This window comes from Leptodactylus fuscus, chromosome 5 (genome assembly GCF_031893055.1).
Source record: "Leptodactylus fuscus isolate aLepFus1 chromosome 5, aLepFus1.hap2, whole genome shotgun sequence".
NCBI lineage: Eukaryota > Metazoa > Chordata > Amphibia > Anura > Leptodactylidae > Leptodactylus > Leptodactylus fuscus.
Window position 1 is genome coordinate 26,567,840 of NC_134269.1, and position 26,363 is coordinate 26,594,202.

The 26,363-nt window shown below is 45.8% G+C and overlaps 1 protein-coding gene across 2 annotated transcripts in view; it reads left to right on the forward strand.

Moving 5' to 3' along the window:
• Positions 1-26,363, forward strand: part of DPYSL2 (dihydropyrimidinase like 2) — a 75,793-nt gene that overhangs the window by 45,210 nt on the left and 4,220 nt on the right. For both annotated transcript variants that reach the window (XM_075272679.1, XM_075272680.1), the window contains exons 2-13: positions 7,209-7,297; positions 7,639-7,823; positions 8,298-8,462; positions 11,161-11,222; positions 12,389-12,469; positions 15,195-15,263; positions 17,390-17,510; positions 18,211-18,367; positions 20,038-20,179; positions 23,093-23,263; positions 23,345-23,524; positions 25,258-25,423. In XM_075272679.1, the coding sequence (XP_075128780.1) occupies positions 7,209-7,297; positions 7,639-7,823; positions 8,298-8,462; positions 11,161-11,222; positions 12,389-12,469; positions 15,195-15,263; positions 17,390-17,510; positions 18,211-18,367; positions 20,038-20,179; positions 23,093-23,263; positions 23,345-23,524; positions 25,258-25,423 (1,588 nt within the window). The remainder of the gene's footprint in view (positions 1-7,208; positions 7,298-7,638; positions 7,824-8,297; positions 8,463-11,160; positions 11,223-12,388; positions 12,470-15,194; positions 15,264-17,389; positions 17,511-18,210; positions 18,368-20,037; positions 20,180-23,092; positions 23,264-23,344; positions 23,525-25,257; positions 25,424-26,363) is intronic.

The window sequence follows — 26,363 nt, forward strand, 5'->3', positions numbered from 1 at the left end:
TACAGTACATAAGGGGGGGACGCCTGGTATTCTAGATGGGCAGACATAAGGCTATTTGATGCCATGTGAGGTGCACTGCGCCATATATACACACATCATAGCAGTGTATTGTACACTATATACCCACATACCCCTATTACAACAGTGTATTTATACTAATATATATACTCACACCTATATATAAATACAGGTCCAGTCTTAGTGTGTCGTCTCGGTGGCGTATCTAGCTTCCACTATTTTTTTTTTATTTTCGTAGACATGGAATGGATTCTCAGAATAAAAATCAACCCAAACATGATATAAGCTCAGATATGCCAGCTTTATTATCCAGTATCAGTCACTGTGATAAATCTGGTGTACTGTCAGACTGTCTATCTATCAGTAAATCTGGGTCAAAGATATATGCACAGCCACCGTACAGTCAGTGTGTATGGTGGCCGATACAGCCAGGTCTATTCTCTGATATAAGAGTGAGCAGCCAGTGTTGATGCAGTTACGTAACACATTTGGGTCTGCTCGGGGTATGGTGCCAGCTATATCCAGGGTATTTTCCAGGGCGTGTGGCGTTGCTCTGTGCTCTGGATTGATTTGCATTCTTTTTTCGGGGGGAGGCTGTGTGGGATTGTAGTAATAATAGTGCCATGTAGTGGTGGAGGGTCTGCCTAGTAATGAACAGATGGGAGGACTGTGACACACATAGGAGGAGGGGGCAGCAATCTGACAATAGAGGAGTGTCACCCGTACACACCAGCCGTCCTGCAATTATACTGTTATAATGGGTGCACTGCTGAGCCTGACACTTACTGACACCGTCCTGACTGTCACATGTAGGCACCAGTGCTTGTCACCTGTATGGGGTATATATATGTACATCATGGTTACAGCTACACCCTGCCCTGACATCTATAATACGTGTACTATCCCCCGTATATACTCAGTATCACAACATATGTCCATATGGCGTACTGCAGGCAGAACCGATACTGTATCTATGCCAATTATACAGCGACCCACTTAGGAAATCCCTGGCTGAATGTTAGAATTGTAGCGATATCCACCAAAATATCTATCTATCTATCTATCTATCTATCTATCTATCTATCTATCTATCATCTATCTATCTATCTATCTATCTATCTATCTATCTCCTATCTATCTATCTATCTATCTATCTATCTATCTATCTATCTATCTATCATCTATCTCTCTATCTATCTCCTATCTATCTATCATCTATCTATCTATCTATCTATCTATCTATCTATCTATCTATATATCATCTATCTCTCTATCTATCTATCTATCTATCTATCTATCATCTATCTATCTATCTCCTATCTATCTATCTATCTATCTATCTATCTATCTATCTATCTATCTATCTCTATCTATCATCTATCTATCTATCTATCTCCTATCTCCTATCTATCTATCTATCTATCTATCTATCTATCTATCTATCTATCTGTCTATCTCCTATCTATCAATCTATCTATCTATCTATCTATATATCTATCTCCTATCTATCTATCTATCTATCTATCTATCTATCTATCTATCTATCTATCTATCTCTATCTATCATCTATCTATCTATCTATCTCCTATCTATCTATCTATCTATCTATCTATCTATCTATCTATCTATCTATCTGTCTATCTCCTATCTATCAATCTATCTATCTATCTATCTATCTATCTATCTATCTATCTATCTCCTATCTATCTATCTATCTATCTATCTATCTATCTATCTATCTCCTATCTATATATCTATCTATCTATCTATCTATCTATCTATCTATCTATATATCTATCTCCTATCTATCTATCTATCTATCTATCTATCTATCTATATATCTATCTCCTATCTATCTATCTATATATCTATCTCCTATCTATCTATCTATCTATCTATCTCCTATCTATCTATCTATCTATCTATCTATCTATCTATCTATCTATCATCTATCTATCTATCTCCTATCTATCTATCTATCTATCTATCTATCTATCTATCTATCTATATATCTATCTCCTATCTATCTATCTATCTATCTATCTATATATCTATCTCCTATCTATCTATCTATCTATCTATCTATCTATCTATCTATCTATCTATCTCCTATCTATCTATCTATCTATCTATCTATCTATCATCTATCTATCTATCTCCTATCTATCTATCTATCTATCTATCTATCTATCTATCTATCTATCTCCTATCTATCTATCTATTGCCTATCTATCTATCTATCTATCTATCTATCTATCTATCTATCTATCTATCTATCTATCTATATGTCTGTCATCTATCTCCTATCTATCTATCTATCTATCTATCTATCTATCTCCTATCTATCTATCTATCTATCTATCTATCTATCTATCTATCTATCTATCTCCTATCTATCTATCTATTGCCTATCTATCTATCTATCTATCTATCTATCTATCTATCTATCTATCTATCTATATGTCTGTCATCTATCTCCTATCTATCTATCTATCTATCTATCTATCTATCTATCTATCTATCTATCAATCTATCTATCTTCCTACTGCATATCTGGCCCCCATCTACACCCCTCCCTTATATCTGGATACGCCCTTGGTCACGTTGCATATATCCGGTGTGTCACCGGTGTACCTCCCTGTATTTTATTGTGTGCTTTTGTATATGGATTGGGGGGGGGGGGGCGCAGACACCCTGTGACACCCCAGGTCGGGGATAGAGCAGTACGGCACCATTGGCACAATACATGGCGGGGTCTTGTTTCCATGGCGGCCGCTGCCATCTGATGGGAGACGCTGTGCATTAATGCCTCTCCTCCTCTTCTTCGCTGGAGCAATCTGGAGCATGTCATTTATGTGGAAACGCCCAGCACCCGCACGGTTTACACCATTATCAGGCCGAGAAATGGGAATAAAAGAGCTGAAATCGCTGCGGGTTGTTGATCCGAGCTGGAGGGGTCTTGTATCTGACAGGCGGATCTGAATTACATGTGTCTGGATGATGAGAATATGCGGTGTATGTGGACCAGACTAATGTGAGCCATACGTTATCGCCTCTGCTATAAATAAGTCATGATGATTCTCGAGATGCTGTGGTGAGAAGACGTCTTAAAGGGCCAGTGCTTAATTTCCTTGCAGATGGGCCTATAGGGACACGGCCTCTCGCAGTTTTCGCTTAAGTCACCATGTTGCTGTAGCCTCTGACATAACTCCTAAAAAAGGGCTGTCAGCTCCAGTTTGTTCTATACAAAGGGGGTGATTTCATGGGTACAACTGCCCCCTTGGGTTGTTGGGGGGCACTACTGTGTCTTCAAGTGGTGGCTTCAAACTTCTAGGCCTTGGGCCTAGGGCAAAGCCTGCCGGCCACAAGAAAATGGCCGCTTACACAGTATTGTGCCCCTGTAACACCCCTTTGCCCCTTTCCAAATGGCTATATTTTCACTAATGGCCATTTCTGTTGGTTTTGCAGATTTTTACAGACTTCTATGAAAACTTTTTATCTAATTTTTCAAATCTGTACTAAAACGTGTAAAATCTTTAGTGATTTGCGGGGTTCCGTCTTTCGATAGGTGGCGTTCAACTGATTCCTGCACCGTTGGAATTTTTTCTCTAGCCCCCACCGTTCCTGAGCAATTCTTTTTGTTAGTTTCAGCAGCAATATGCTAATTAGGCTCTCTACTGTCAGGTGGGCGGTCCTTGGCTGGAGCAGACAGCTTTGGACCATCCGCCTGAAAATAACAAAATGATTGCTCGGAAACGGTAGGGGCTAGAGAAGACTTTCTAACTGTGCCGACATCGGTGGAGCGCAACTGTTGAAAGGGGCAAAGAGTTGAAGATGGTGGAGATGGTGAAAGGTTCCCTTTAAGTGGGTCCTTGTACTCTCCAGGACATCGGGGTCACCTTAGTGCTGTTGGTATATTTCTGACGCTATGTAAGAAGCCTTGACTAAATAGGCATTTCCCTTGCAGTGACCACTATTGGGGAAATGTGGTATTACATGGTGACCATTTAGATTAAGCTTAGGCCCTGGTTTTTGCTGAGCTGTTGACCCCCAATCCCTTTATGACATGTATATGGTTACAATGCCATGGGGGGCCTGAGGTGACGGTGCTCCTGGCATAGCATCATGATCCCATTGCCCTTATGTTATTTAGGGGAAGACGTCCCCTCTGATTTTACATAGTGCCGTGTCATAATCTTCTCGTACATTACTTAACCAGGCTGTCGGCACCGGTGAAATTCCTCCGACACTGATCTCATACCGTCTCTGTCCGCCAATGTGCTGAATGCTGGCATCATGACCGTGTTCATAGGAGAAATGTGAGTGAGCTCCTGCCAGGGGTGCGGCAGACCTTCCTTCATTAAAACCTCTCAATATTTAAAGAACATTTCCCTCTTGAGTCTTCCTAATCGTAAAATTAAAGCAAATGGGCGCGAACTAGGTTTTGTCACCCAGCTTGTCTAGAATTCTTAAAGGGGAACCATCATTTCCTTATTGTGGACAGGTTGTCAGGCAGGGACACAATAAGGAAAGCAAGGCTGGGTTAGTGACGATTCCCAGACCATAGAAAGTTCCTGCATTCGTGGTTTTATCCATTGGCAACCGATCAAGACAACAGACTGTCAGCACTAAGATGCTTAGAGAAAGTCTTTCAAACTTGGCAATTTTTTTAAAATTAATTTATTTTTTATTATTGCTAATTAATATCTGCAAAAAATGTGAATTAATTGTGTGCAAATTCATGGGCAAAATCCGTTTAAAAAGGAGCTTTCATGTCCTCAGGCACACGTGGTTTTATGTACCGCTAGAAAGCCGACAGTGCGCTGAACACAACGCACTCTTGGTTTTTTTGTTGTGTGCCATTATGTCGGCACCGATCTCTGCCCACTGTCAGAATGGTGTTCCTGACAGTCTAACTGGGCTATGAGAACCGCCCCCCTCGACAGTACTCGTCCATAGCCCTGTACTGTCAGAGCTTCCTTACCGCCCAGTGAGGACACTAAGCTATGAGGAACGCCCACCCCCTGACTGTACATGTCCATAGACTAGTACTAGTGGACGTTCTTCACAGCTTAGCATCCTCTCTGGGTAGTAAGGAACACCCCTCTGACAGTACAGGGCTATGGACGAGTACTGTCAGGGTGTGTTCCTCACGGCCAAGCTAGACTGTCTGGAACGCGCTTCTGACAGTGGGCAGAGATCGGTGAACAGCACCGATATCTCCAGCCCCGGGGCACATAACGGGGGATGGAGATATTTGTGCCATTGTAACGGCACCGAAGCCCAGGCAAGGGGTATGTTAGGATGAGTTTGAGCTATGAGCTAGTTCACACGGGGCACGGAATGGCGGATTTTGGTCCTGATTCTGATGCGGGAAGCATAAATGCGTCTGCCACGACTGTCGCGGCTTCCAACAGTCGCGACTTCCCCCTCCGGAGTAGGCTCAAATGAATGGACCCAGTCCGGAGGGTGCTGCCGCGAGGCGGACGCGGGACTGACTCAGTCGCGGAATCCGCCTGAAGAAAGGGCAGCTCGCGTCTCTACATAGACCTCCATTGTGAGGGGGCGGATTCTGAGGTGGATTCGGTGTCAGAATCCGCCCCCTCTTGCCCCGTGTGAACGAGCTCTTAGCTTGTAAAATTGGGTGTGACCTGTGTCGTAAGTCTAAGCTAAAAAGTGCACATTCTGATCACGCTGGAAATGTCATTGTCATTGTCCTGTTTGTGCGTAGCCTGGCAGTGCCAGCCTCATCTGCATGGCAGACACATCCCATAGCCAGCAGTGCATCTCGTGGAGCTGTCAGCCTCCGCCCTGGTCCAGGATTCTTCTGTTTGTATGTCGGTCTCCTCTGGTTACCAGACATGGGGTTTGTGTCCTACATGTGACTCACACACAGACCAGCGTTTCCTGTGAAGAGCTGGCACGTTGCGGTCTCTGCTGCCTGTCTGGCTCAGGAAGCCAACACCCTGGCATCTATGGTGGTGCTGCCCACAGTAGTGACACTGGATGGAAGACTGGGCCCTGTACAGGGGGACGATGTGTCACACATAACATAACAATGTACCACCAGTATTAGGCAATTGCAGTATAATTTTTGGGGTCGGACCCTCCTATAACAACAATGGAGACAAAGGCCACTGTGGTCTTGACATATACGGTTCATATACGGACTCGGACCAGAACTAGCTCCTATACAGATCTGTGTTTCTCTAGGGTAACAGACAACAAACTAACTCTGCGGTCTGGTCCTGCAGTCATACGTATTTTTATGGGATATCTCCTACTGGGTGTACGGTAGGAAAAATTGGGGAGCAAATGGAAGTATATGTGTTACTAGGACATATACAAGGCGGGTGTATACTAATGTGTAAGTGATATTGTATGTTCCTAAAGGGATTTTATCATTAAAATTCAATTTATTTCTGGGTACCACATCGTTATAGCCTTAAGAAAGGCTATTCTTCTCCTACATTTAGATGTCTTCTCCGGGCTACCGTTTGGTAGAAATCCTGGTATGCAAATTAGTTCTCTCGCAGCAATGGAGGCGGGCCCCAGCGCACAAACAGCACTGTGTGCATCCCCAATGCTGTGAGAGAACTCTCCAGCGCTGCCTCCATCTTCTTCAGGAACAGGTCTTCTTCTGGCGTTGGCTTCAAACTTCTAGGCCTCGGGCCTAAGGCAAAGTCGACTGCGCAAGCCCGCCAGCCACATGAAAATGGCCGACTACACAGTATTGTAAGCAGCCATTATCTAACGACTGGTAGGCATGCGCAGTTGACTGCCCAAGTCCTAGAAGTTTGAAGCCAGCGCTGGAAGAAGACGCAAAGAGAGGCCGTTTCAGAAGAAGATGGAGAGTTCTCTCGCAGCATTGGGGACGCCCCCAGTGCTGTTTGAGTGCTGGGGCCCGCCCCCAATGCTGCGAGATAACTCATTTGCATACCGGAAAAAAAAACGGGATTTCTACCGAACGGCGGCGCGGAGAAGACATCCAAAAGTAGGAGTAGAATAGTCTTTCTTAAGTCTATAATGATGTAGTACCCAGAAATAAATTGCATTTTAATGATAGAATCCCTTTAGGAACATACAATATCACTTACACATTAGTATACACCCGCCTTGTATATGTCCAGAAAAAAATCTGCACTTCAATGATAGAATCCCTTTAACCGTCTTTATGTCTTTCCTTTCAGAGTGACCGACTCCTTATAAAAGGGGGCAAAATCGTCAACGATGACCAGTCATTTCATGCCGACATTTATATGGAGGATGGGCTCATCAAGTAAGTAGGCTATTACATGGGGTTGTCTCTTTGAGCCAAGCTATTCTGTCTTAGGCTGCCTGCACACGGCCGAGGGGGACACTGATGTCATGGCGGAAAAGATTCGGAAGACATCCAAGTGTCCGCTGCCTCCAGTTGACTTCCGATGCCGCAGAACAGGACTAGATTGGAATGGAATTGGACCCCCCGGGGCAAGAGACTCTGTGTGCACCCTCGGCCATGTGGCCTTATACTATTCGGCACTGAAGATCTAGCTTGTTGAATGTTACCTCAGTATGGTGAAGACATGGTGTAGATGTGACCACAGATCATCTCCTTGATTTCTTATCACTCTCCTACAGGCAGATTGGTGAAAACCTCATTGTGCCGGGTGGTGTGAAGACCATTGAGGCTCATGGCCGGATGGTAGTACCAGGGGGCATTGATGTCCACACCTGCTTCCAGAAACCATGCAACGGGATGGTGTCCGCCGATGACTTCTTCCAGGGAACCAAAGCATCTTTGGCCGGTGGCACGACCATGATCAGTGAGTGGGAATTTGTAGCTTGTCTTATCCTCTATGGGTTTTGCCTTCTGAACATTTTTCATCATTTTGAGATACCCAAATCCCATCTGAATTAGAATCCCCATAACAGTGAAAATAGTGATGTAGGGGGCATTCGGCAGCGCCATTGCTGGACACTTCTTCTCTTCCACAGTCTCATGAAGGACGAGCCCTGTGTCCCCCTGACGTCAGTGTCCATAGAGCATGTAGTGTCCCCATACCCAGCGGCAGGAATGCCCTGCCCCATCCGGGAGCTCCCACCATTGCTCAGACATGACCTTTTAGTAGACAGAGCCATCATACACTGCGGAGAACCGTGCAGCTGTGTGAGCGGGACAGGTTTTCAGTCTCTGTATATACAGTATTGCTTCCATTCACTTACATTATCATTGCGCTCTTCAGGATGAAGGTTTGCAGAATCTATGCTCATCTTTTTTTTTTGCCCCCTGACCACAGTTGACCATGTTGTGCCGGAGCCGGGGACCAGCTTGGTCAGCGCTTTTGACCAGTGGCGAGAGTGGGCCGACAGCAAATCCTGCTGTGACTACTCCTTGCACGTGGACATCACCGAGTGGCACAAGGGGGTGCAGGAAGAAATGGAGGCTCTGGTGAAAGACCATGGTAAGTTCGAGGCACGCATTGGGGTCAGGGGCTTCACGTACGTGGCCGCTCCTATTCCTGTTACAGTTGAAGTTTAAGGGGTTGGCCAGAATGATTATTTTATGTATGGCTTATCTTTAGGATAGGCCGTGAGTATGATCGGTAGGGGGGCTGTCGGGCGACCCCCGGATGGATGAACTGTAAGGGGCCGCTTTAGAGTGTAGAACTGTGGCCTGGCGCCAATATTGCAGCTCAGCCCCTATTGACTTCAGTGTCAATTTCACTGATCTACGGCTCAGTTTGATGGGCTATTACTTGGCTTGCGCCGGGGATGTAATATGTACAATGCTTGGTATGGGGCATGATGGAGGACAGTTATGTGGGCACTGCTGCGGTTAAAGGGCTTCTCCAGACCCTCCACATTTTTTATACTAATGTGCAGGATCTGATCTGTAGGGGTCAAAGCCTGGCCCCCGCACAGATTATCTTCCTCCAGGCATCTCCACGTCTCTTCTTTATCTGTTGAACAGACATAAAAAACATGATCTGAATAGAAGTGGAGCTGCTGCCCCGTTGTATAGTGGCCGCACTCGGTACTGCAGCTCTTACATGAGTAGGTGTAGACTGCTTCTACTCCACGTCCACTGCCTGATAAAAGCTGGATCAGCAGATCCTTGCAAGTTCCCAATGTTGCACCCCATAGATTAGATACTCATAATTAGAGATGAGCGAGTAGTATTCGATCAAGTAGGTATTTGATCGAATACTACGGTATTCGGTATTCGAAATACTCGTACTCGATCGAATACTACTCGCTATTCGAATGGAAAAATTTGGTGCAGAACCAGCATTGATTGGCCGAATGCTATACAGTCGGCCAATCAACGCTGGTTCTTCTCCTACCTTTAGAAGTCTTCTCCGTGCGGCATCTTCCGGCTCTGAATTCACTCTGCCAGGCATCGGGCCTGGACAGAGCCGACTGCGCATGCCTGCGCTACAAGAAAATGGCAGCTTTAACTGTAAGCGGCCATTTTCTTGTAGTGCGGGCATGTGCAGTCGGCTCTGCCCAGGCCTGATGCCTGGTAGAGGGAATTCAGAGCCGGAAGATTCCGCGGGGACGCTGCGCGGAGAAGACTTCTCGGAGGATTCAGCCCGACCGTCACTCGTGGACTTGGTAAGTTCAATTTGATCGAATGTTGCCTACCCCTGAAACGAGCATTTTTCCCCCATAGACTATAATAGGATTCGAGATTCGATTCCAGTAGTCGAATATTGAGGGGCTACTAGAAACGAATATCGAACCTCGAACATTTTACTGTTCGCTCATCTCTACTCATAACAGCACGCTCCCATAGAAATGAATGGTGCTTCCATTCATTTCTATGGGAGCGTGCTGTTCGCTCATCTCTACTCACAACCCATCCTGTGAATAGTTCAATAGTATCAAACATACATATGGGGGCGGAAAATCCCTTTAAGATTCCAGTATGGGCATTTTTGGTCTGGTGGTGGGGGCACTGTATAGTCACTAGTCTTTAGACATGACTAATATATGTATACACACACCGTATTTTTCGGACTATAAGACGCACCTAGGTTTTAGAGGAGGAAAATAGGGAAAAAAAAATTTGAAGCAAAAAATGGTCAAATATTTAATATATGGGAGTTGTAGTTTTGCAACAGCTGCAAGGCCACATTGACAGGTGACCCTGCAGCTGTACGGAGACGCATAGAGCGTTTTTTTTTTTTGCGGGGTCAGATGTACTTTTTAGTTATACCATTTTGGGGAATATCTATTGCTTACATCACCTTTTATTTAAATCAGAGGGAAAACGGTGAAAAAACCCCGGCAGGTTTAGCACTTTTGATTTTGACGTTCACCGTACAGGAAAACTATTAGTAGTCCGGGCATTTTCGGACACAGGGATACCTAATGTGTATGTGTTTCACAGTAGGGAGGTGATTTAGAACTTTTCTTTAATTTATTTATTTTTTTTAACTATTTTATTAGTCCCCCCCCTGTGATAGAACGACGGATGCCGGGGAGAGTTTTAGACGCAGACACAGGTACCGGGGCCTGCGGCATCGCTACACTCCTGTCCTGCAGGAAGCCAGCAGTGGCAGCAGTGTGGCGATGCTGCAATTCTGCTCCTCCACATTCGGACTATAAGACGCACCCTCATTTTCCCCTAAAATTTTGGGGAAAAAAAGTGCGTCTGATAGTCCGAAAAATACAGTATATATATACTGGCTTTCTTGGGGACCGTGTAAAAATACGCACTGCACTGGTTGCCATACACGTGAACGGTCACACAATTCCTCCATTATTGTAAGGGGATTGTCACAGCGCCTCCCATCTGACTTTGTTTATTCATTTAGTATTATCCCAAAGGGGTTGTATAGGATCAGCAAAACATGGCTGCTTTTTTCTGGGAACAGCGCCACCCCTGTCCATGGGATGTGTCTGATATTGCTGAATGGGACTGAGCTGCAATACCTCACACAACCTGTGCACAGAGGTGGCGCTGTGTTTGGAATTAAACCTATATATATATATATATATTTATTAACCCCTGTACAAACTGTAGTCTAAGAGACTGCTGCCATATCATTGCTGGCACCTGGCATCTCTCATAGGTGAAGTCGTTGCATCACCAGTCTCTTTTTGTTGCGTCTTGTGTATTCTTGTATGTTAATGTTGGATCATGTTTTTCTACAGGTGTTAACTCCTTCCTGGTGTACATGGCCTACAAGGACCAGTACCAGCTCACTGACTCCCAGGTAACGTGGTGCGGTCACATAGTCGGGGGAGGCCCGGGGTCAGTCTCTGGCTGTATTGTGCACGCTCTGTCAGCTTTCTGTGTCTGGGTGTGGAATAAGAATGAGCTGGCTCCTGCCAAGAGTCCTGGCCACCTCACAGGCGCAGCACATATTCGGCATTCCTATGACACAGCCTGCACGCCGACCTCTGCCGGCCTCGCTCACTTGTTTATGGAATCTCTTCTGACGTTTCGTTAAAGGGGTGCGATGACATCGGGAAAACTCCGGATACAGCGCCACACATGTCCATGGATCATATCTGGCATTGCAGGTCATGGACAGAAAAAATCAGTTTCAGAATTTTTTTTCCCCGTAAGGTTTTGACTACATGATCAATTGATCACTAGCACAATACACTGCAATACTGTGTAACCCTTGACAGGCCCAGGGCCTACTGGATGTACTAACATAGCAAAGCTAGGGCTCCAAACTAACTGACACCCCCCAGTCCTTCCTTTGGATGTTGGCGCTGGCACATATAGGTGTTGTGCCATGATGGACACTTATTCCCTAACCACAGGATAGAGAATAAGTGTCTGATCACTACCGTGCTGGAAAATGGAGGGCCGATAGTCCTCCTTGTAAATGGAGCACCAGTGCGCGTGCGCTTTTATTTTTATGAGCTTCAGGCGCTGACAGAGTCGTCAGTCCCATAGCAGTGAATGGAGCGTGGGTCGTACAAGCACACTGGGGCACTATTCACAAGGAGGCTTTAGGGGGCGTTGGGTCCTCCGTTCTCCTGTTTACTGGGGGACCCTGTGGTGGACCCCCGACGATCAGACACTTATCCCGTATCATGTGGATAAGGGGATAAGTGTCCTTACTGGCATAACCATTTTATCTATATATATCAATATATATGTAATATATAGATAGATAGATAGATAGATAGATAGATAGATAGATAGATAGATAGATAGAATGATTTGTATGTATACGGTGTAATGCTTCATTTCACCTCTGGGGGTGCTGTAGGCAAATTCAATTTTCACATTGCACTTCATGGACTGATGGATTTGCTGATCATTCCTATTATTATTATTAATAATAATAATAATAATAATTCTTTAATACTATTTTTATAATTATTTTATTTCTGTTTATATTATGTATTTTTTTACTCTCAGATCTACGAGGTGTTCAGCGTGATCCGGGACATTGGTGCTATTGGCCAAGTACATGCTGAGAACGGTGATGTCATAGCTGAGGTAAGACGTCTTCTCTGACCTCTCTGTAGAGATTGTGCTGTCGTTTTAGTAATATGTGAGAATACTTGGTATTGTGTATAATGATAACTAACAGCAGCGTCTTAAAGGGGTATAAGAGACTGGAAAAAAAGTACCCTATTTTCCGGACTATAAGGCGCACATAAAATACTTCGATTTCCTCAGAAATCGAAAGTGCGCCTTATAGTCCGGTGTGCCTTATATAAAGCTTGAAGCGGCGGCACGCGAGGAGTTAAGCAGCGGCCGCCGGCAAAGTCTCCATGCCGCTTCCATACATTGCATGGGAGCGCGCTATTCAAATAGTATTCGTTCATCTCTAACTATTTGAATAGCGCGCTCTCATTGTAATGTATGGAAGCGGCATGCAGACTTTGCCGGCGGCCGCTGCTTAAAGGGATTCTACTAGAGATGAGCGAGTACTGTTTGGATCAGCCGATCCGAACAGTACTCGCTCAACTCTAGATTCTACCATTAAAAGAACTTCTTCCCCCTGACCACGTCGGAATAGCCTTAAAAAGGCTATTTGTCTCTTACCTTTTCCATAGCCAGCGCCGCCTTCTCCCTGAGCTGTGTTCGCGCCTTCCGTGTCCCCGTCTGTGTTGTCTTCTTTGGGCCTCATGGATGACGCATGCGCAGTCGGCTCTGGCTGCGAGAGCCTGTTAGAGCCGACTGCGCATGCGTCATCCATGAGGCCCAAAGAAGACAGAGACGGAGCTGCGGAAGAAGGCGGCGCTGGCTATGGTAAAAAGGTAAGGAGACTATTCCGACGTGATCAAGAAGGAAGAAGTTCTTTTAATGGTAAAATCCCTTTAACTCCTCGTGTGCCGAGCGCTTCCATTCATTTCAATGGAAGCGTGCCATTGAAATGAATAGAAGCGGCTGGCACGCGGGGGGTTAAGCGGCCGCCGGCAAAGTCTGTGTGCCGCCGCTTTCAATCACATATAAGACGTACCGGACAGCGCTGCGCCTTATAGTTCGGTGCGCCTTATAGTCCGCAAAATACAGTAAAGTGGTCAGCTTTTTTTTTTTTCTAGAAACAGCGCCACTCATAGCTATGGCCATGTCTGGTAATGCAGCTAAAACTAAATTCATTCCTTTTTTGTGTCCTGTCTATCTTTACTTATGGAGTGTAAGCCTGTATCATAAGCAGACACTGTAAGGGTATGTTCACATGGAGTTTTTTGCAGGCCGATTTTGACGTGGCATCTGCCTCAAATTCCGCCTGTAAGGCTGCGTTCACACAGAGTTTTTTGGTAAGGAATTTGGTCATGAAACTGACTCAAATTCCTCCTCCTAAAAAACGCCATAGGACTGTATGGTGAGGCGTTTTTTTTGGAGGAGGAATTTGAGTCAGATTCCTGACCAAAAAACTCAGTGGGAACGCCACCTAATAAAGGCTCCCATTCACATGCCCTATCTTGCCGCCGATTCCGTGGCGTCCGCGGCTCGAGACGCGCTCCTGGTCAGGCCCATTCGTTCGGGCCTAGTCAGGAGCAGGATGCTGCGACAGAATGCCGATGCATAGCCCTTAGGACTACCAAACCTGGAGAAATTGGTTTCAGATTGTATCAAAATCTGTTAACCCCTTCTCCACCGCGGACGATTTTTGATTTTGATTTTCTGCTCTCCGTCTTCCTAACCCCATAACACCGTATTTACATACCGGACATCTGACGTAATAGGACGGGTGTCCGGAAAGTGTTAACCAGTGGATTTTGTGGGGTTATCGGCAGTCGTGTTCCACAGGTCAAGGTTTTGTTAATGTTTTTGTTAAAGGATCGAAAGAGATGGCACGTAGAGGTCATTTTATTATGTTTGGGGGTAAGTTGTGGGCCCTGAGGATGAAGCGGGCCGCGGTTCTGATTTACTGCAGTATCTCCTATTTACAAGACGAGATAATAATGTCTGATCAGTGAAGGTCAGGAGGAATCAGGACACCCATGACCCCTGACTGATCCATGTGAATGGAGTGGGGGTGCGCTTACATTGCAGGAGATTATCCTGGTGCTCCCATAGAAGTGAATGAATTGGTGACTCTGTAGGCACACCTCTGGGAGATTTTGGGACCCCCAGCTGTCAGACATTTATCCCCTATCCTGTATCCACAAAACCCTGTCTTTCCTTGCACAGCACTGCCCCCAGCCACCTGGCTGAACAGGGAACTACACTTGGTCCCATTAAGTTGAATGGGGATACATTTACATACATACAAGTCTGCAGTCCGTCTTGGTACAGACCCTGCGGTCACTGACAGTATCTTATAGGTTGCTCATTAGGCACTTGGCATTTTGCTAGTTGTCAGGAACAATTTTTTGAGTCATGTTTATTATATTTATTATATTATATTTTTATTATATTTTTGGATAGAGATTTGAGACCCCTCACTAGTCGCCTGGTTTTCTCTGCCGCACTAACGCCGTAGTCACATCCATTGAAAAGCAGTTTCAACAGTGACATCTACTGGTTAAAATGAGGTGTTGCATCTTGTATACTCCCAGTATCAGCCATGATGTCCCGTAGGAAAACATAGCTGTCTGAGGATACAGATGTAGCAGAGATGGGTTTGTCATTGGGCACAACAATGGTAATACTATACGTTCGCTGTGGTTTTCCATAGGAATGAACATGGGCACGTTCAGCTCTGCTATATCCGTATGTATACAGTGTTAGCGTATGCGTCTCTGAAATCCTTTTATTCTTCTTCCAGGAGCAGCTAAGGATCTTAGAACAAGGAATCACCGGCCCAGAGGGACACGTCCTGAGCAGGCCAGAAGAAGTGAGTGGATTCTTATATAGGTCAATGCAGTTTTGTCATATTGATGCACATGTATGTCTCAGACTGGTTAAAGGGATTTTCCAGCCCCAATTGTATTTTCTACAGGAGAGGTCGTCAGCATGCCTTCTGTATGAAAAACTCATCTAGGGCCAGAAAACCCCTTTTAACTTTCTACAATTAAGGCCATATACAGGGGTTCCCCACTTTGGATTGCCTCTGGACGCCCCCATAAACTGGTGACAGCAAGTCTTGATATCAGTCAGCTGTAACCTGTAGGACAACCCATCAACAAGTGCTTAGTTTCCTTGCAGCGCCACCACGTGGACAAATAAGGATTATTCAGTTTCCATTGACAGTGACTAGTAGACATGGGGAAAGGGGGGGATGTCTCTGGTCTGGCATGTGGTCAAGAACCCTCAGGAGGATCTGGACTGCCTGTACGTATCCCAGGGGCCCCCAATACATTGGGATTTTTCCAAGGAGTCAGTGGGAGAGGCAGTGACATGTTCTGATGCAGGGACAACTCTCAATTTAGCCAAAATGTCATCAAGAGTAGGGGAAGAGCCATCAAGTTTTTGGCCGAAGTGAGAATATGTTGGATCAACCTGGCTGCCTGCTTTCCCATAGTTTTAGGGGGTACGTTCAGTAAGTACTGGAGAAGAAACAATGGGACTTCATGTCAGCTAAATGTAAGAACCCCACAGTCATCCAATCACGTGTGATGTTAGAATATAGTCACTCTGGGATCGAGGGGTTAAAGAGAGCCATTATGATTTTTGCAAGGGTGGTCCAGCGGTTAGCACCGGGGCCCTGGGTGTAAGGTGGACCAGTCATGTCCTCTCACCGGGCATGTTATATAGACTTACAGAGATGTATTCAGCACACTTGTTCTGTTGGTGTCTCGCCCCATTAGGCCAGAGATGTTGGTGCCATTATTTTCAGCTATCGATATCTTTGTATGGTCAGGGGGGCGGCCTTACAGCCCAGCATAATCAATGGGTAGTGGAGACCACCCCCTTCGCAGTACAAGACTATACAAGTATATGGTCAGGGGGGGCGGCCTTATAGCCCAGCATCATCAATGGGCCATGGAGACCACCCCCTTCGCAGTACAAGACTATACAAGTGTATGGTCAGGGGGGCGGTCTTACAGCCCAACATCATCAATGGGCCATGGAGACCCCCCCCTTTACAGTACAAGACTATACAAGTGTATGGTCAGGGGGCGGCCTTACAGCCCAGCATAATCAATGGGCCGTGGAGACCACCCCCTTCACAGTACAAGACTATACAAGTATATGGTCAGGGGGGCGACATTATACCTCAGCATAATCAATGGGCAGCGGAGACCTCTGCCCTTCACAGTACAAGATTATACAAGTATATTGTCAGGGGGGCGGCCTTATAGCTCAGCATCATCAATGGTCCCTGATTTAGGAGCCTCATCTGTCACAGCTACTGACATGTCTGAACTACAAGGACTGCTCATTTGTTCTAGTGGTTACTGTAATTCTTTATTTCTCCTGCGGGGGCGCTGCAGTGATATCCTATCCTTACTGGTGGGTCCAACAACAGGATACTGCAATCTGTTTGTCAAGAAAAACCTCAAAAGGGATATTCCAAAGCAGATAAAGCCATATATCTGGTCCTCTGCTTTGGACAATCCCTAATGTTAGACGATACCTTTGATAATAAGCCGATCCCAAAGTGTATGGGGACTTCAACAATCAGATGTAACTGTTTGTAAGTGTTGCAGTTTCCCTGCAGCGCCACCACAGGGGAAATCAAGCAATACACAGAGCTGGTTACCATCAGTGGGTTGTCTGTGTAATACAGGACAAGTCCTCCACTGCAGGGGACGCTCTTTACAGCTGCCCTCCACATTGGTCAAGAGATGAGAATCCTGAATGGAGGACCCCCTATATTATCCCAGAAGTCCCTACTAGTGCATTGAACTGGGCAACCCCTTACATGTAGAAAACTACAAGATAGGGGGTGTCCTCATCACAGTGGAGTTCCCCTTTAATTTGATGCACAAGGTACTGTCATGGTGAGAGGTGGTCATTGCCGTGGTTGAGGTTGTCTTCTCTCTTATTGACTGTATGACCATTGCCGTCCCTGTACAGGTGGAGGCAGAAGCCGTCAACCGTTCCATCACCATCGCCAACCAGACCAACTGTCCGCTCTATGTCACCAAGGTGATGAGCAAAAGTTCTGCGGAAGTGATCGCACAGTCCAGGAAAAAAGGTGCGTTGTGGCTGCACATCCAAGAGTGCATGTACATGAACATCTAAGGAGGTCGCCCCCTCCTCCCTCCCCTCTCTGTCTGCAGTAAAACAAAAATTAGTTAAGCCCCACCCCCTTGGCTAAGTCCAGTCCCTGCCGTAAGTCTCCAGATCAAGATGGAACAGACTGGCAGAGAATTAACACCTTGTTCTCTGGAGGATTTTTATGGGACAGGTTCTTGCAGAAAATGCTGCAGACTGACAATCCATGAGGATAACAATATATATATTTTTTGTATTTGGTCTGAACCCTTTACTTGAAAAGCCCTTAGGCCAATTTGAAGAGAAAATAAGGAATTAAAGGGTTGTCCAGGGGGAGACAGGGAAGTTGAAACAGTAAAAAAAAAAAAAAATACACCGGAAGTTCTGCACTGCTACATGACAGCTGAGACCAATCAGTGGCCTCAGCAGCCACAGGAAAGGACCCTGTGATGTATGTGAGTGACCGACATCACTAGGTCCTAGTCAGCCAATCAGTGGCCTCAGCGGTCATGTGCAGTGCAGGACTTCCGGTGTACTCTGGAGTTCTATGTGTACGGGGCCATAGAAATTTATGGGTCAGTACTGTTATACCCAATTGTGGATAACAGTGTGGTCGTGTGTATGAGGCCATGTGATGATACGTGTGTGACCCTGACGTTTGTGACCTTTTCTATTCGCAGGTGCTGTTGTCTACGGAGAGCCCATTACCGCCAGTTTGGGCACTGATGGCTCTCACTACTGGAGCAAAAACTGGGCTAAAGCTGCCGCGTTTGTCACATCTCCTCCCCTGAGCCCCGATCCTAGTACTCCTGATTTTCTCAACTCTCTGCTTGCCTGGTAAGGGACGCATCAATGATGTCCTTCGCTTGATACAGGTCAATGTGGTATAGAATAAGTTGTGTCCTGTGACCTCCTGGGGTCTGGTAAGAGGGGCTGGGGGTCTCACTATACAGAAACACATACAAACACTGGTAGGGTCCATTCACAGGGAGGAAGTTGGTGCCGATTCTGGCGTGGAATCCGCTTTAGAATCAGCGCTGAAAAGTAAGCCTCCCATTGACTTCAATGTGTTCCGTGTGGAAAATGGAACCCATTGAAGTCAATGGTAGTCTTTATTTTTCAGCGCGGATTCCGTGCCAGAATCGGCACCAACTTCCTCCCTGTGAATGGATCTTTAGCATTCTAGACCGGAATTGGATGTTCTAAGATTTTGTTTGTGCCATACTATACAGTGCCATAATAGTACCGAGCTGTAATGCCGCGGGCACAGGAGCTGTAGTATACAGTGAGACCCAGAATTATTGATCGGAGTCAGAAAATACTCTGAATCTGGCAGCTTTACCCCCTCAGAGGCCGCGATCAATAGCGATCACGGCATGTGGGTGGTTTGGGGACTTGGTTGACCTTCCCCTGCGCACCCCTCATATCGCCTGCGGTGTGATGGTGGGATCCAGGGGGTTATCATGGCAGCCTATGTTTATTGTACTGCAGTACATTGTACTGGGGATCAGCAGATCCCAGGTTCAAGACCCCTTGTGGGACTGAAAAAAGTGAAAAAAAAAAAGTTGTAAAAGTTAAAAATAAAGTAAAAAAAAAATTAAACAAATAATAATAATAATAATAATTAATAAAAACATATAACTTAAAATAAATATGTTAGGTATCCCTATGTGCGCATAAGTCCCCAAAAATAGCATTGTTTATCCCATTTAGTGAATGCTGTAAAAAAAAAAAATACCGCAATTTACAGATTAGTGTAGTTTGGTCACATCAATTCCCCCGACAAATGACAACAAAAAAAATGTCATACATACCAAAAATTGGTAACCATAAAAACTACAACTTGCCCCACTAATAAAAAAAAAAAAAAAGTAATAGGTGTCAGAATTACGGTGACCGTAGGAAAACTGTTCACTTTCAAAAAGTGAGGTTTTATAAGTAAACATGGTTTGGCTTCCCCCATCGCGTCACGGTTATCTTCCTATATGGCCGCTCTGTCAGACTGATTTATATCTGTATATTATTGGTGGGCATCTAAGTATCGATTTATTTATGTTTTGATGTAAATGTATAATGTGTCCTCCAAAAGTGCCGAATGCTCGTGGGGTAAGGTGGGCGCTGTATGTTGAGCCCTCTCTTGTGGGCACCTCCTGCATAGTAGTTATTGTACATTGTCGTAAAAATGTGACACATGAGGACAATGTTAGGGCCACACGGGGGCTTTGGCCATGACAGTGCTGCCCTGTGACTCCGTCGCTAGTGTACGTGAATGCTGTCGCAAAAAAAAACTTCAACAGTGCTCGACTTCCTTGCCCCTGCTTAGTTCACGTTGCGACTCCATTAGTAAAGGAGTCACGGGATGACTCTGTGATCTCTGGTTATATGATAAGACTCGCCGTGTGGCCCTAGTGTAAGTCCTGTTGCCGTAAAGAGCAGGGTCTGTGGTCACAAAGGGGTAACAAGGAAGTGGGTACTTGGGATTCTAATGTTTGTCGCACTTTTTCCAGCGGTGACCTGCAGGTCTGCGGGAGCGCACACTGCACTTTTAACACGGCTCAGAAAGCTGTTGGAAAAGACAATTTTACAATAATTCCAGAAGGGACCAATGGAGCGGAGGAGAGAATGAGCATCGTGTGGGACCGAGCTGTGGTGGGTATACAGAGCCGGCGTGGTGCATGCTCTTAGAATAGTACATTAAAGGTCAAGCGCATAGATGAGAACATATAAAACAGGGTATTCACCTTTTTGTACCCCAGGGTAGAGGCCGGGTGTGCGTCGCTTCATTTGTTTCTATGGGAGTGCCTAAGATAGGTGAGTGCTTTACTGCAGCTATCTCCGGTACTCCCATTGATATGAAAGGAGCGTTGCGGGAGCTGCCCAACCACCACTCCATTCAGAGCTAGGACCGAAATTCCCCCATTCTCCTGATTAGTGGTCAGAACCCCTCCAAGGGATAACTTCTTAAGGTGGGGATACTCCCTAAAAGGTGTTGTCTGGGGAGTTAAGATTCACTTACCTGTTCTTCGGATCCCAAGGTTCCGGCCTGGTCCCAACTCGTGGATCACTTGATCGGAAGCAGCGTTCTGACTCATGGGTCGCTTCACATCCCCTGACAACCCCTTTAAGTGAATGCCACAGATTCATTCAAGGAGAAGTGTACATTAAAAAAATGAAAACTGATTTTTTTTTAAAGGGATTCTACCATTAAAACCTCTTTTTTTTTGTGGATAAGACATCGGAATAGCCTTTAGAAAGGCTATTTGTCTCTTACCTTTAGATGTGATCTCCGCCGCGCCGTTCCTTAGAAATACCGTTTTTTACCGGTATGCTAATTATTTCTCTTACAGTGATGGGGGCGGGCCTTAGAGCTGAAAATGCGATGGGGGCGTCCCCACTGCAGCTCGAGAACACGATCCTGCAACGCCTCTATCTTCGGCTGGATCCTCCCCTTCTCTGTCGTCTTCCTCCTGCGTCACCTCCGACGCCTGCGCAGTTGGCTCTGCTAGTGAGACACCAGCAGAGCTGAGTGCGAATGCTGGCTGGCGGCCATTTTTGGGAGGCCGCTCCTGTATTGAACTACAAGAGCAAGAGCGGCCTTCCAAAAATGGCCGCCGACCAGCATGCGCAGTTGGTTCTACTAGTGTCTCACTGGCAGAGCCAACTGCGCAGGCGTCGGAGGTGACGCAGGAGGAAGACGACAGAGAAGGGGAGGATCCAGCAGAAGATAGAGGCGTCGCAGGATCGCGTTCTCGAGCAGCAGTGGGGACGCCCCCTTCGCATTTTCAGTGCTGGGGCCCGTCCCCATCGCTGCCAGACAACTAATTTACATACCGGTAAAAAACGGTATTTCTAAGGAACGGCGCGGCAGAGATCACATCTAAAGGTAAGAGACGAATAGCCTTTGTAAAGGCTATTCCGACATCTTATCCACAAAAAAAGAGGTTTTAATGGTAGAATCCCTTTAAGCAGATATATGAGCACTTGATGTTGCAGGCCGATTGCCTGGGGCTTCCCTACTGAGACGTTCTGATGACCACTGTCACATGGTGTGTTCTCATAGAGACCTTGTAGGGGGTCCATTTCCACATGTAAAAAACGGAGGCTTTTTTGTTTTTTTTTGTTGATCCAGTGATCTCCATGACAACACAGTACCTGACTTTACTCAATATCAGGCTTTGGGCCTGTAACTTTCAATGTCTAAGTTACTAGTAATGTGGGCAAGTGCAGAGAAATGGTTAAAGTAACAAACCTCCGTATACCCAACCTCCTTATCGTGGCTTCCAGTGTTTGCCACCGTCTTCCCTTCTTGGATTTGTTTACATGGCTACAACAGTGACGTACCGTATACATACACGCATCACAGCTGCAGCCGATCGTGGCGTAAACCTCTGAGGCCACGGTGGTGAGGTTTGTGTAAGGACAGCTCCTCGCCGCTGCCATGTAAACCAATGCCAGGAGGGAGCACCGGAGATCAACGCTGGAAACTGTAGGTGGGAGAAGGGGTGTGTATAGGTAGGGCTGGGCGGTTAATCGAAAAATGTAGTATTACAGTATTCGCTTCTACCTACAGTTTAATTTGGACCGAACACGTCCAAGCCAGAACTGCCATTATAATACAATGGGATCTCTTTGGACCCCAGGGTATAATAAACAGAGGCCCAGGAGAGGTGAACAAACAGAAAAACCTGTTAGTCACCTCCTCTGGGCTCCAGTGTGAGTCTTCGTCCTCTTCCAGCCTCCTGTATGATGTCAGTGACCACTGAGGCCTGTGATTGGCCCTCAGAGGTCATGTGGCATTGTGACATTTGCCCAATCATAAGCCTGCATTCAGGAGACCGGCAGAGGACAAAGACTCACACTGGAGCCCAGGAGAGGTGAGTAACAGTTTTTTTATGTTTACTCACCTCTCCTGGACCTCCAATCGTTATACTCTGGGGTCTGAAGAGATCCCAATGTATAATAATAGCAATTTTGGTTTGGACATGAGACAGATCTCGTGAGGTTTGCCCAAAACATACTTGCTTTCGGTAGTCTCCTGAGCCCCACAATCCGAATTAACTGTTTCCATGCAGTTGATTACAAGGTCGTATTACAAAGGGGGCCAATGTCCTTATTATAAATTGACCCTGGGGGATGTGGTGGTGTAAAATTTACATGAATCCTAATTGAGGTAACATATCCAATTAATTGTGATTTCAATTTAGGAGATAATTGCTCAGTATAAATCGCAAGTATATTCCAGTCCCAAGGATAGAGAGTAACTCGCTGACTGATGAAGGTCTGACCCCTGATAGCCCCACTGGTCACAAGAGCTGGAGCACTTTACACCCCAGTTTTGGGGTGAATACCCCTTCATTCATTTGGAAACACTACACTTGACTATTACCGGTGGTCTCAGTTCTTGTGATCAGTGGGGTCCCAATCGTTGGCCATTCTTTGTATAAGGGGTACCTTGCTCTGACTGGAGCACCCCTTTAAGTATAGAGCAGCTGGTCTTATTGGGGTGCGGGCTCTTACTCTCTTTCTGATCTAAATCTCCATTGTTGGCTTCCATCTCTCTAGGTGACTGGGAAAATGGATGAAAACCAATTTGTTGCGGTCACCAGCACCAACGCTGCCAAAATCTTTAACTTGTACCCTCGAAAAGGCCGCATTGCTGTCGGATCTGATGCTGATCTGGTGATTTGGGACCCGGATAGCATAAGGACAATCTCAGCCAAAACTCACAATAGCGTAAGTGATTTCTGGTTCCTTGTGAAAGCTAGCACTAGTAATGGGCAGTGTCCTTGACTTTCGCTATATGTCCTCTTGCAGTCAGTGGAGTACAATATCTTTGAAGGAATGGAATGCCGTGGAAGTCCTCTGGTGGTGATCAGCCAAGGAAAGATTGTTCTTGAAGAAGGCACCCTGCATGCTACTGAGGGATCTGGACGCTACATTCCCAGGAAACCCTTCCCAGACTACGTGTACAAGAGGATCAAGGCCCGAAGCAGGGTGGGTGTTTAGGAGGTCAGAGGTTGATCCAGGGATTTATTCTAATTTCCAGCTTTGGCGTCTGTAAGGAATTTTCCACTATTTGACATTCTCCTTGTAAGGGTTTTTGCCGTCTCGTTCAACTCTGTAGGGTTATAGGTTGAACCTGAAGGACTGTGTAACTAGACATAAACAAACATAATTTCACACCCATGTACATGTGGGCTTGAAGGCCAAGTTTTTTTCTTCTTTGACATACAAAATTGTGTCAGTTTTCCACAATTTTTCTCTGTTTTTGTAAAAATGCCACTAATATACCTATTTAATTTGTGTCCCCCTTTCCTTTATGTTAGGAATATAAAGTTCTTGTTCCTCGGGGGCAGGACTCTAGTTGCAGTTTTTGCTTATGGTTCTCAGTGACTGGACTCTAGTTGCAGCTATGCTTATGGTCCTCGGGGGCGGGACTCTAGCTGTAGTGTTTTCTTATGGTCATTGGGGCGGGACTCTAGCTGTAGTGTTTTCTTATTGTTATTGGAGGCAGGACTTTAGCTGAAGTTTATACGTATCGTCCTCAGGGGTGGGACTCTATCTACAGTTTGTGTTTATGGTCCTCAGGGGCGGGACTCTAGCTGCAGTTTATACGTATGGTCCTCGGGGGCGGGACGTTAGCTACAGTTTATGCTTATGGTTCTCAGGGGCGGGGCTCTAGCTGTAGTTTATGCTTATGATTCTCAGGGATGGGACTCTAGCTGCAGTTTATACGTATGGTCCTTGGGGGCGGGACACTAGCTGCAGTTTATGCTTATGGTCCTCGGGTGCGGGACTCTAGCTGTAGTTTATGCTTATGATTCTCAGGGGCGGGGCTCTAGCTGTAGTTTATGCTTATGATTCTCAGGGGCAGGACTCTAGCTGCAGTTTATACGTATGGTCCTCGGGGACGGGACGCTAGCTGCAGTTTATGCTTATGGTCCTCGGGTGCGGGACTCTAGCTGTAGTTTATGCTTATGATTCTCAGGGGCGGGGCTCTAGCTGTAGTTTATGCTTATGATTCTCAGGGGCAGGACTCTAGCTGCAGTTTATACGTATGGTCCTCGGGGACGGGACGCTAGCTGCAGTTTATGCTTATAGTCCTCGGGGGCGGGACTAGCTACAGTTTATGCTTGTGGTTCTCAGGGGCAGGGCTCTAGCTGTAGTTTATGCTTATGATTCTCGGGGGGGGGGGGTGGACTCTAGCTGCAGTTTATACTTGTGGAGGCATTATTGTTTTTATCTGTATTTTGTATATTTTATATATATTTAGTTTTTATTCATTTTTTAACTTTTTTGTTACTGATTTTGGCCAATAATACATCCTCTGTCTCTTTTATGGGGAGTTTTGCTCTTACAGACAGCTCCTCTTTGATCTACATGCGGCTTCAGATTCTGCAGAGACATTTAGAGACCTCTCTGCAGAAATATAGGAGGACCAGCTTGAGGTTAACAAGTGGTTAATAGTTAAAGGGGAAATCCATTTTTTGCTACAAAATCAGACAAAAGTCAAGAGCTGTGGTTTAGGCCCAAGACTGCTTGACTACTGCCAAAGGATTTCAGGTCCATTACTAAACAAGGGTTGGGTCTAGCTTTGTTATCTTGAATGGTCAGCTCCTACAGGTGGTCTGTGGGGTGGTCTTGTAAGTCCATCAGGAGTAGAATGTGGATGGATATATTATAGGATGGTCTGTCTTACAATAAATGATAAGATGATGTCTCTCCAGCTTGCTGAGCTACGAGGAGTTCCTCGTGGACTGTATGATGGACCCGTCTGTGAAGTCTCTGTGACTCCAAAAGCCGTAACACCCGCCTCCTCTGCCAAGACCTCACCTGCCAAACAACCAGCGCAGCCCATAAGGAACCTCCACCAGTCTGGATTCAGCCTGTCAGGTGAGACCTTAACCCCTTCACGCCGATGGCATTTTTTGATTTTTGTTTTTCGTTTTTGACTCCCCTCCTTCTAAACCCCATAACTTTTTGATTTCTCTGCTCCCAGAGCCAGATGAGGTCTTAATCTTTGCGGGAAAATTTTTCTTCATGATGCCGTCATTAATTATTGTGTATAATGTACTGGGAAGCTGGAAAAAAATTCAGAATGGAGTGGATTTGAAGAAAAAATGCATTTCTGCGACTTTCTTACGGCATTCACTGTGCAGCCAAAATGACATGTCTTGAACCCCAGGAAGTCTGATCACTAATGCAATGCATTACATTACAATGAAAATACATTGCAAAGTACCGGCACTTCTATTGCAGGCTATGTAGTATAGCCTTCAATAGAAGCAATGTAATGACAAGCCGGGGAGCCTTCACAAGGCTCCCGGCTGTCATAGTAACGTGACATTGGCGCCGGAGCTTACTCCGCGTGCCGGCGACCACCAAGAAAATGGCGGCACCCATGCGCCGCTGGGAAAATGGCGCCTCGGTCAGCTTTGAGAGCTTGAAGAGTTAATGTGCCGGAAGAGTTAAGCGCCATTGTCTACTGTTGTGTAAAGCAGTAGACACCCGGCGGCTATGGCGGGCGCCATAGTTACACACCCGGCATGCGCTGTACTATTGCGGCGGATGTCGGGAAAGGGTTAAAGGCTATGAACTGAAAATGCTTCCTAAATACCAAATTACACAACTTTCTAAATAGTCTTTATTAAAACTGTCCTAATGTTTTGCCGCTGTAGAGTTTTGTAACTCCTTCACCTAGCGGGCTGTCCTGCTGAATATGACAAAGATTTGACAGCACAGTGATCCCAGTTGTGTCATATCTTGCTGCTTTCTCCTTCCATTCACTCAGCTTCATGCTGCCTATACACATTACATAGCTGTTGGCCAAACC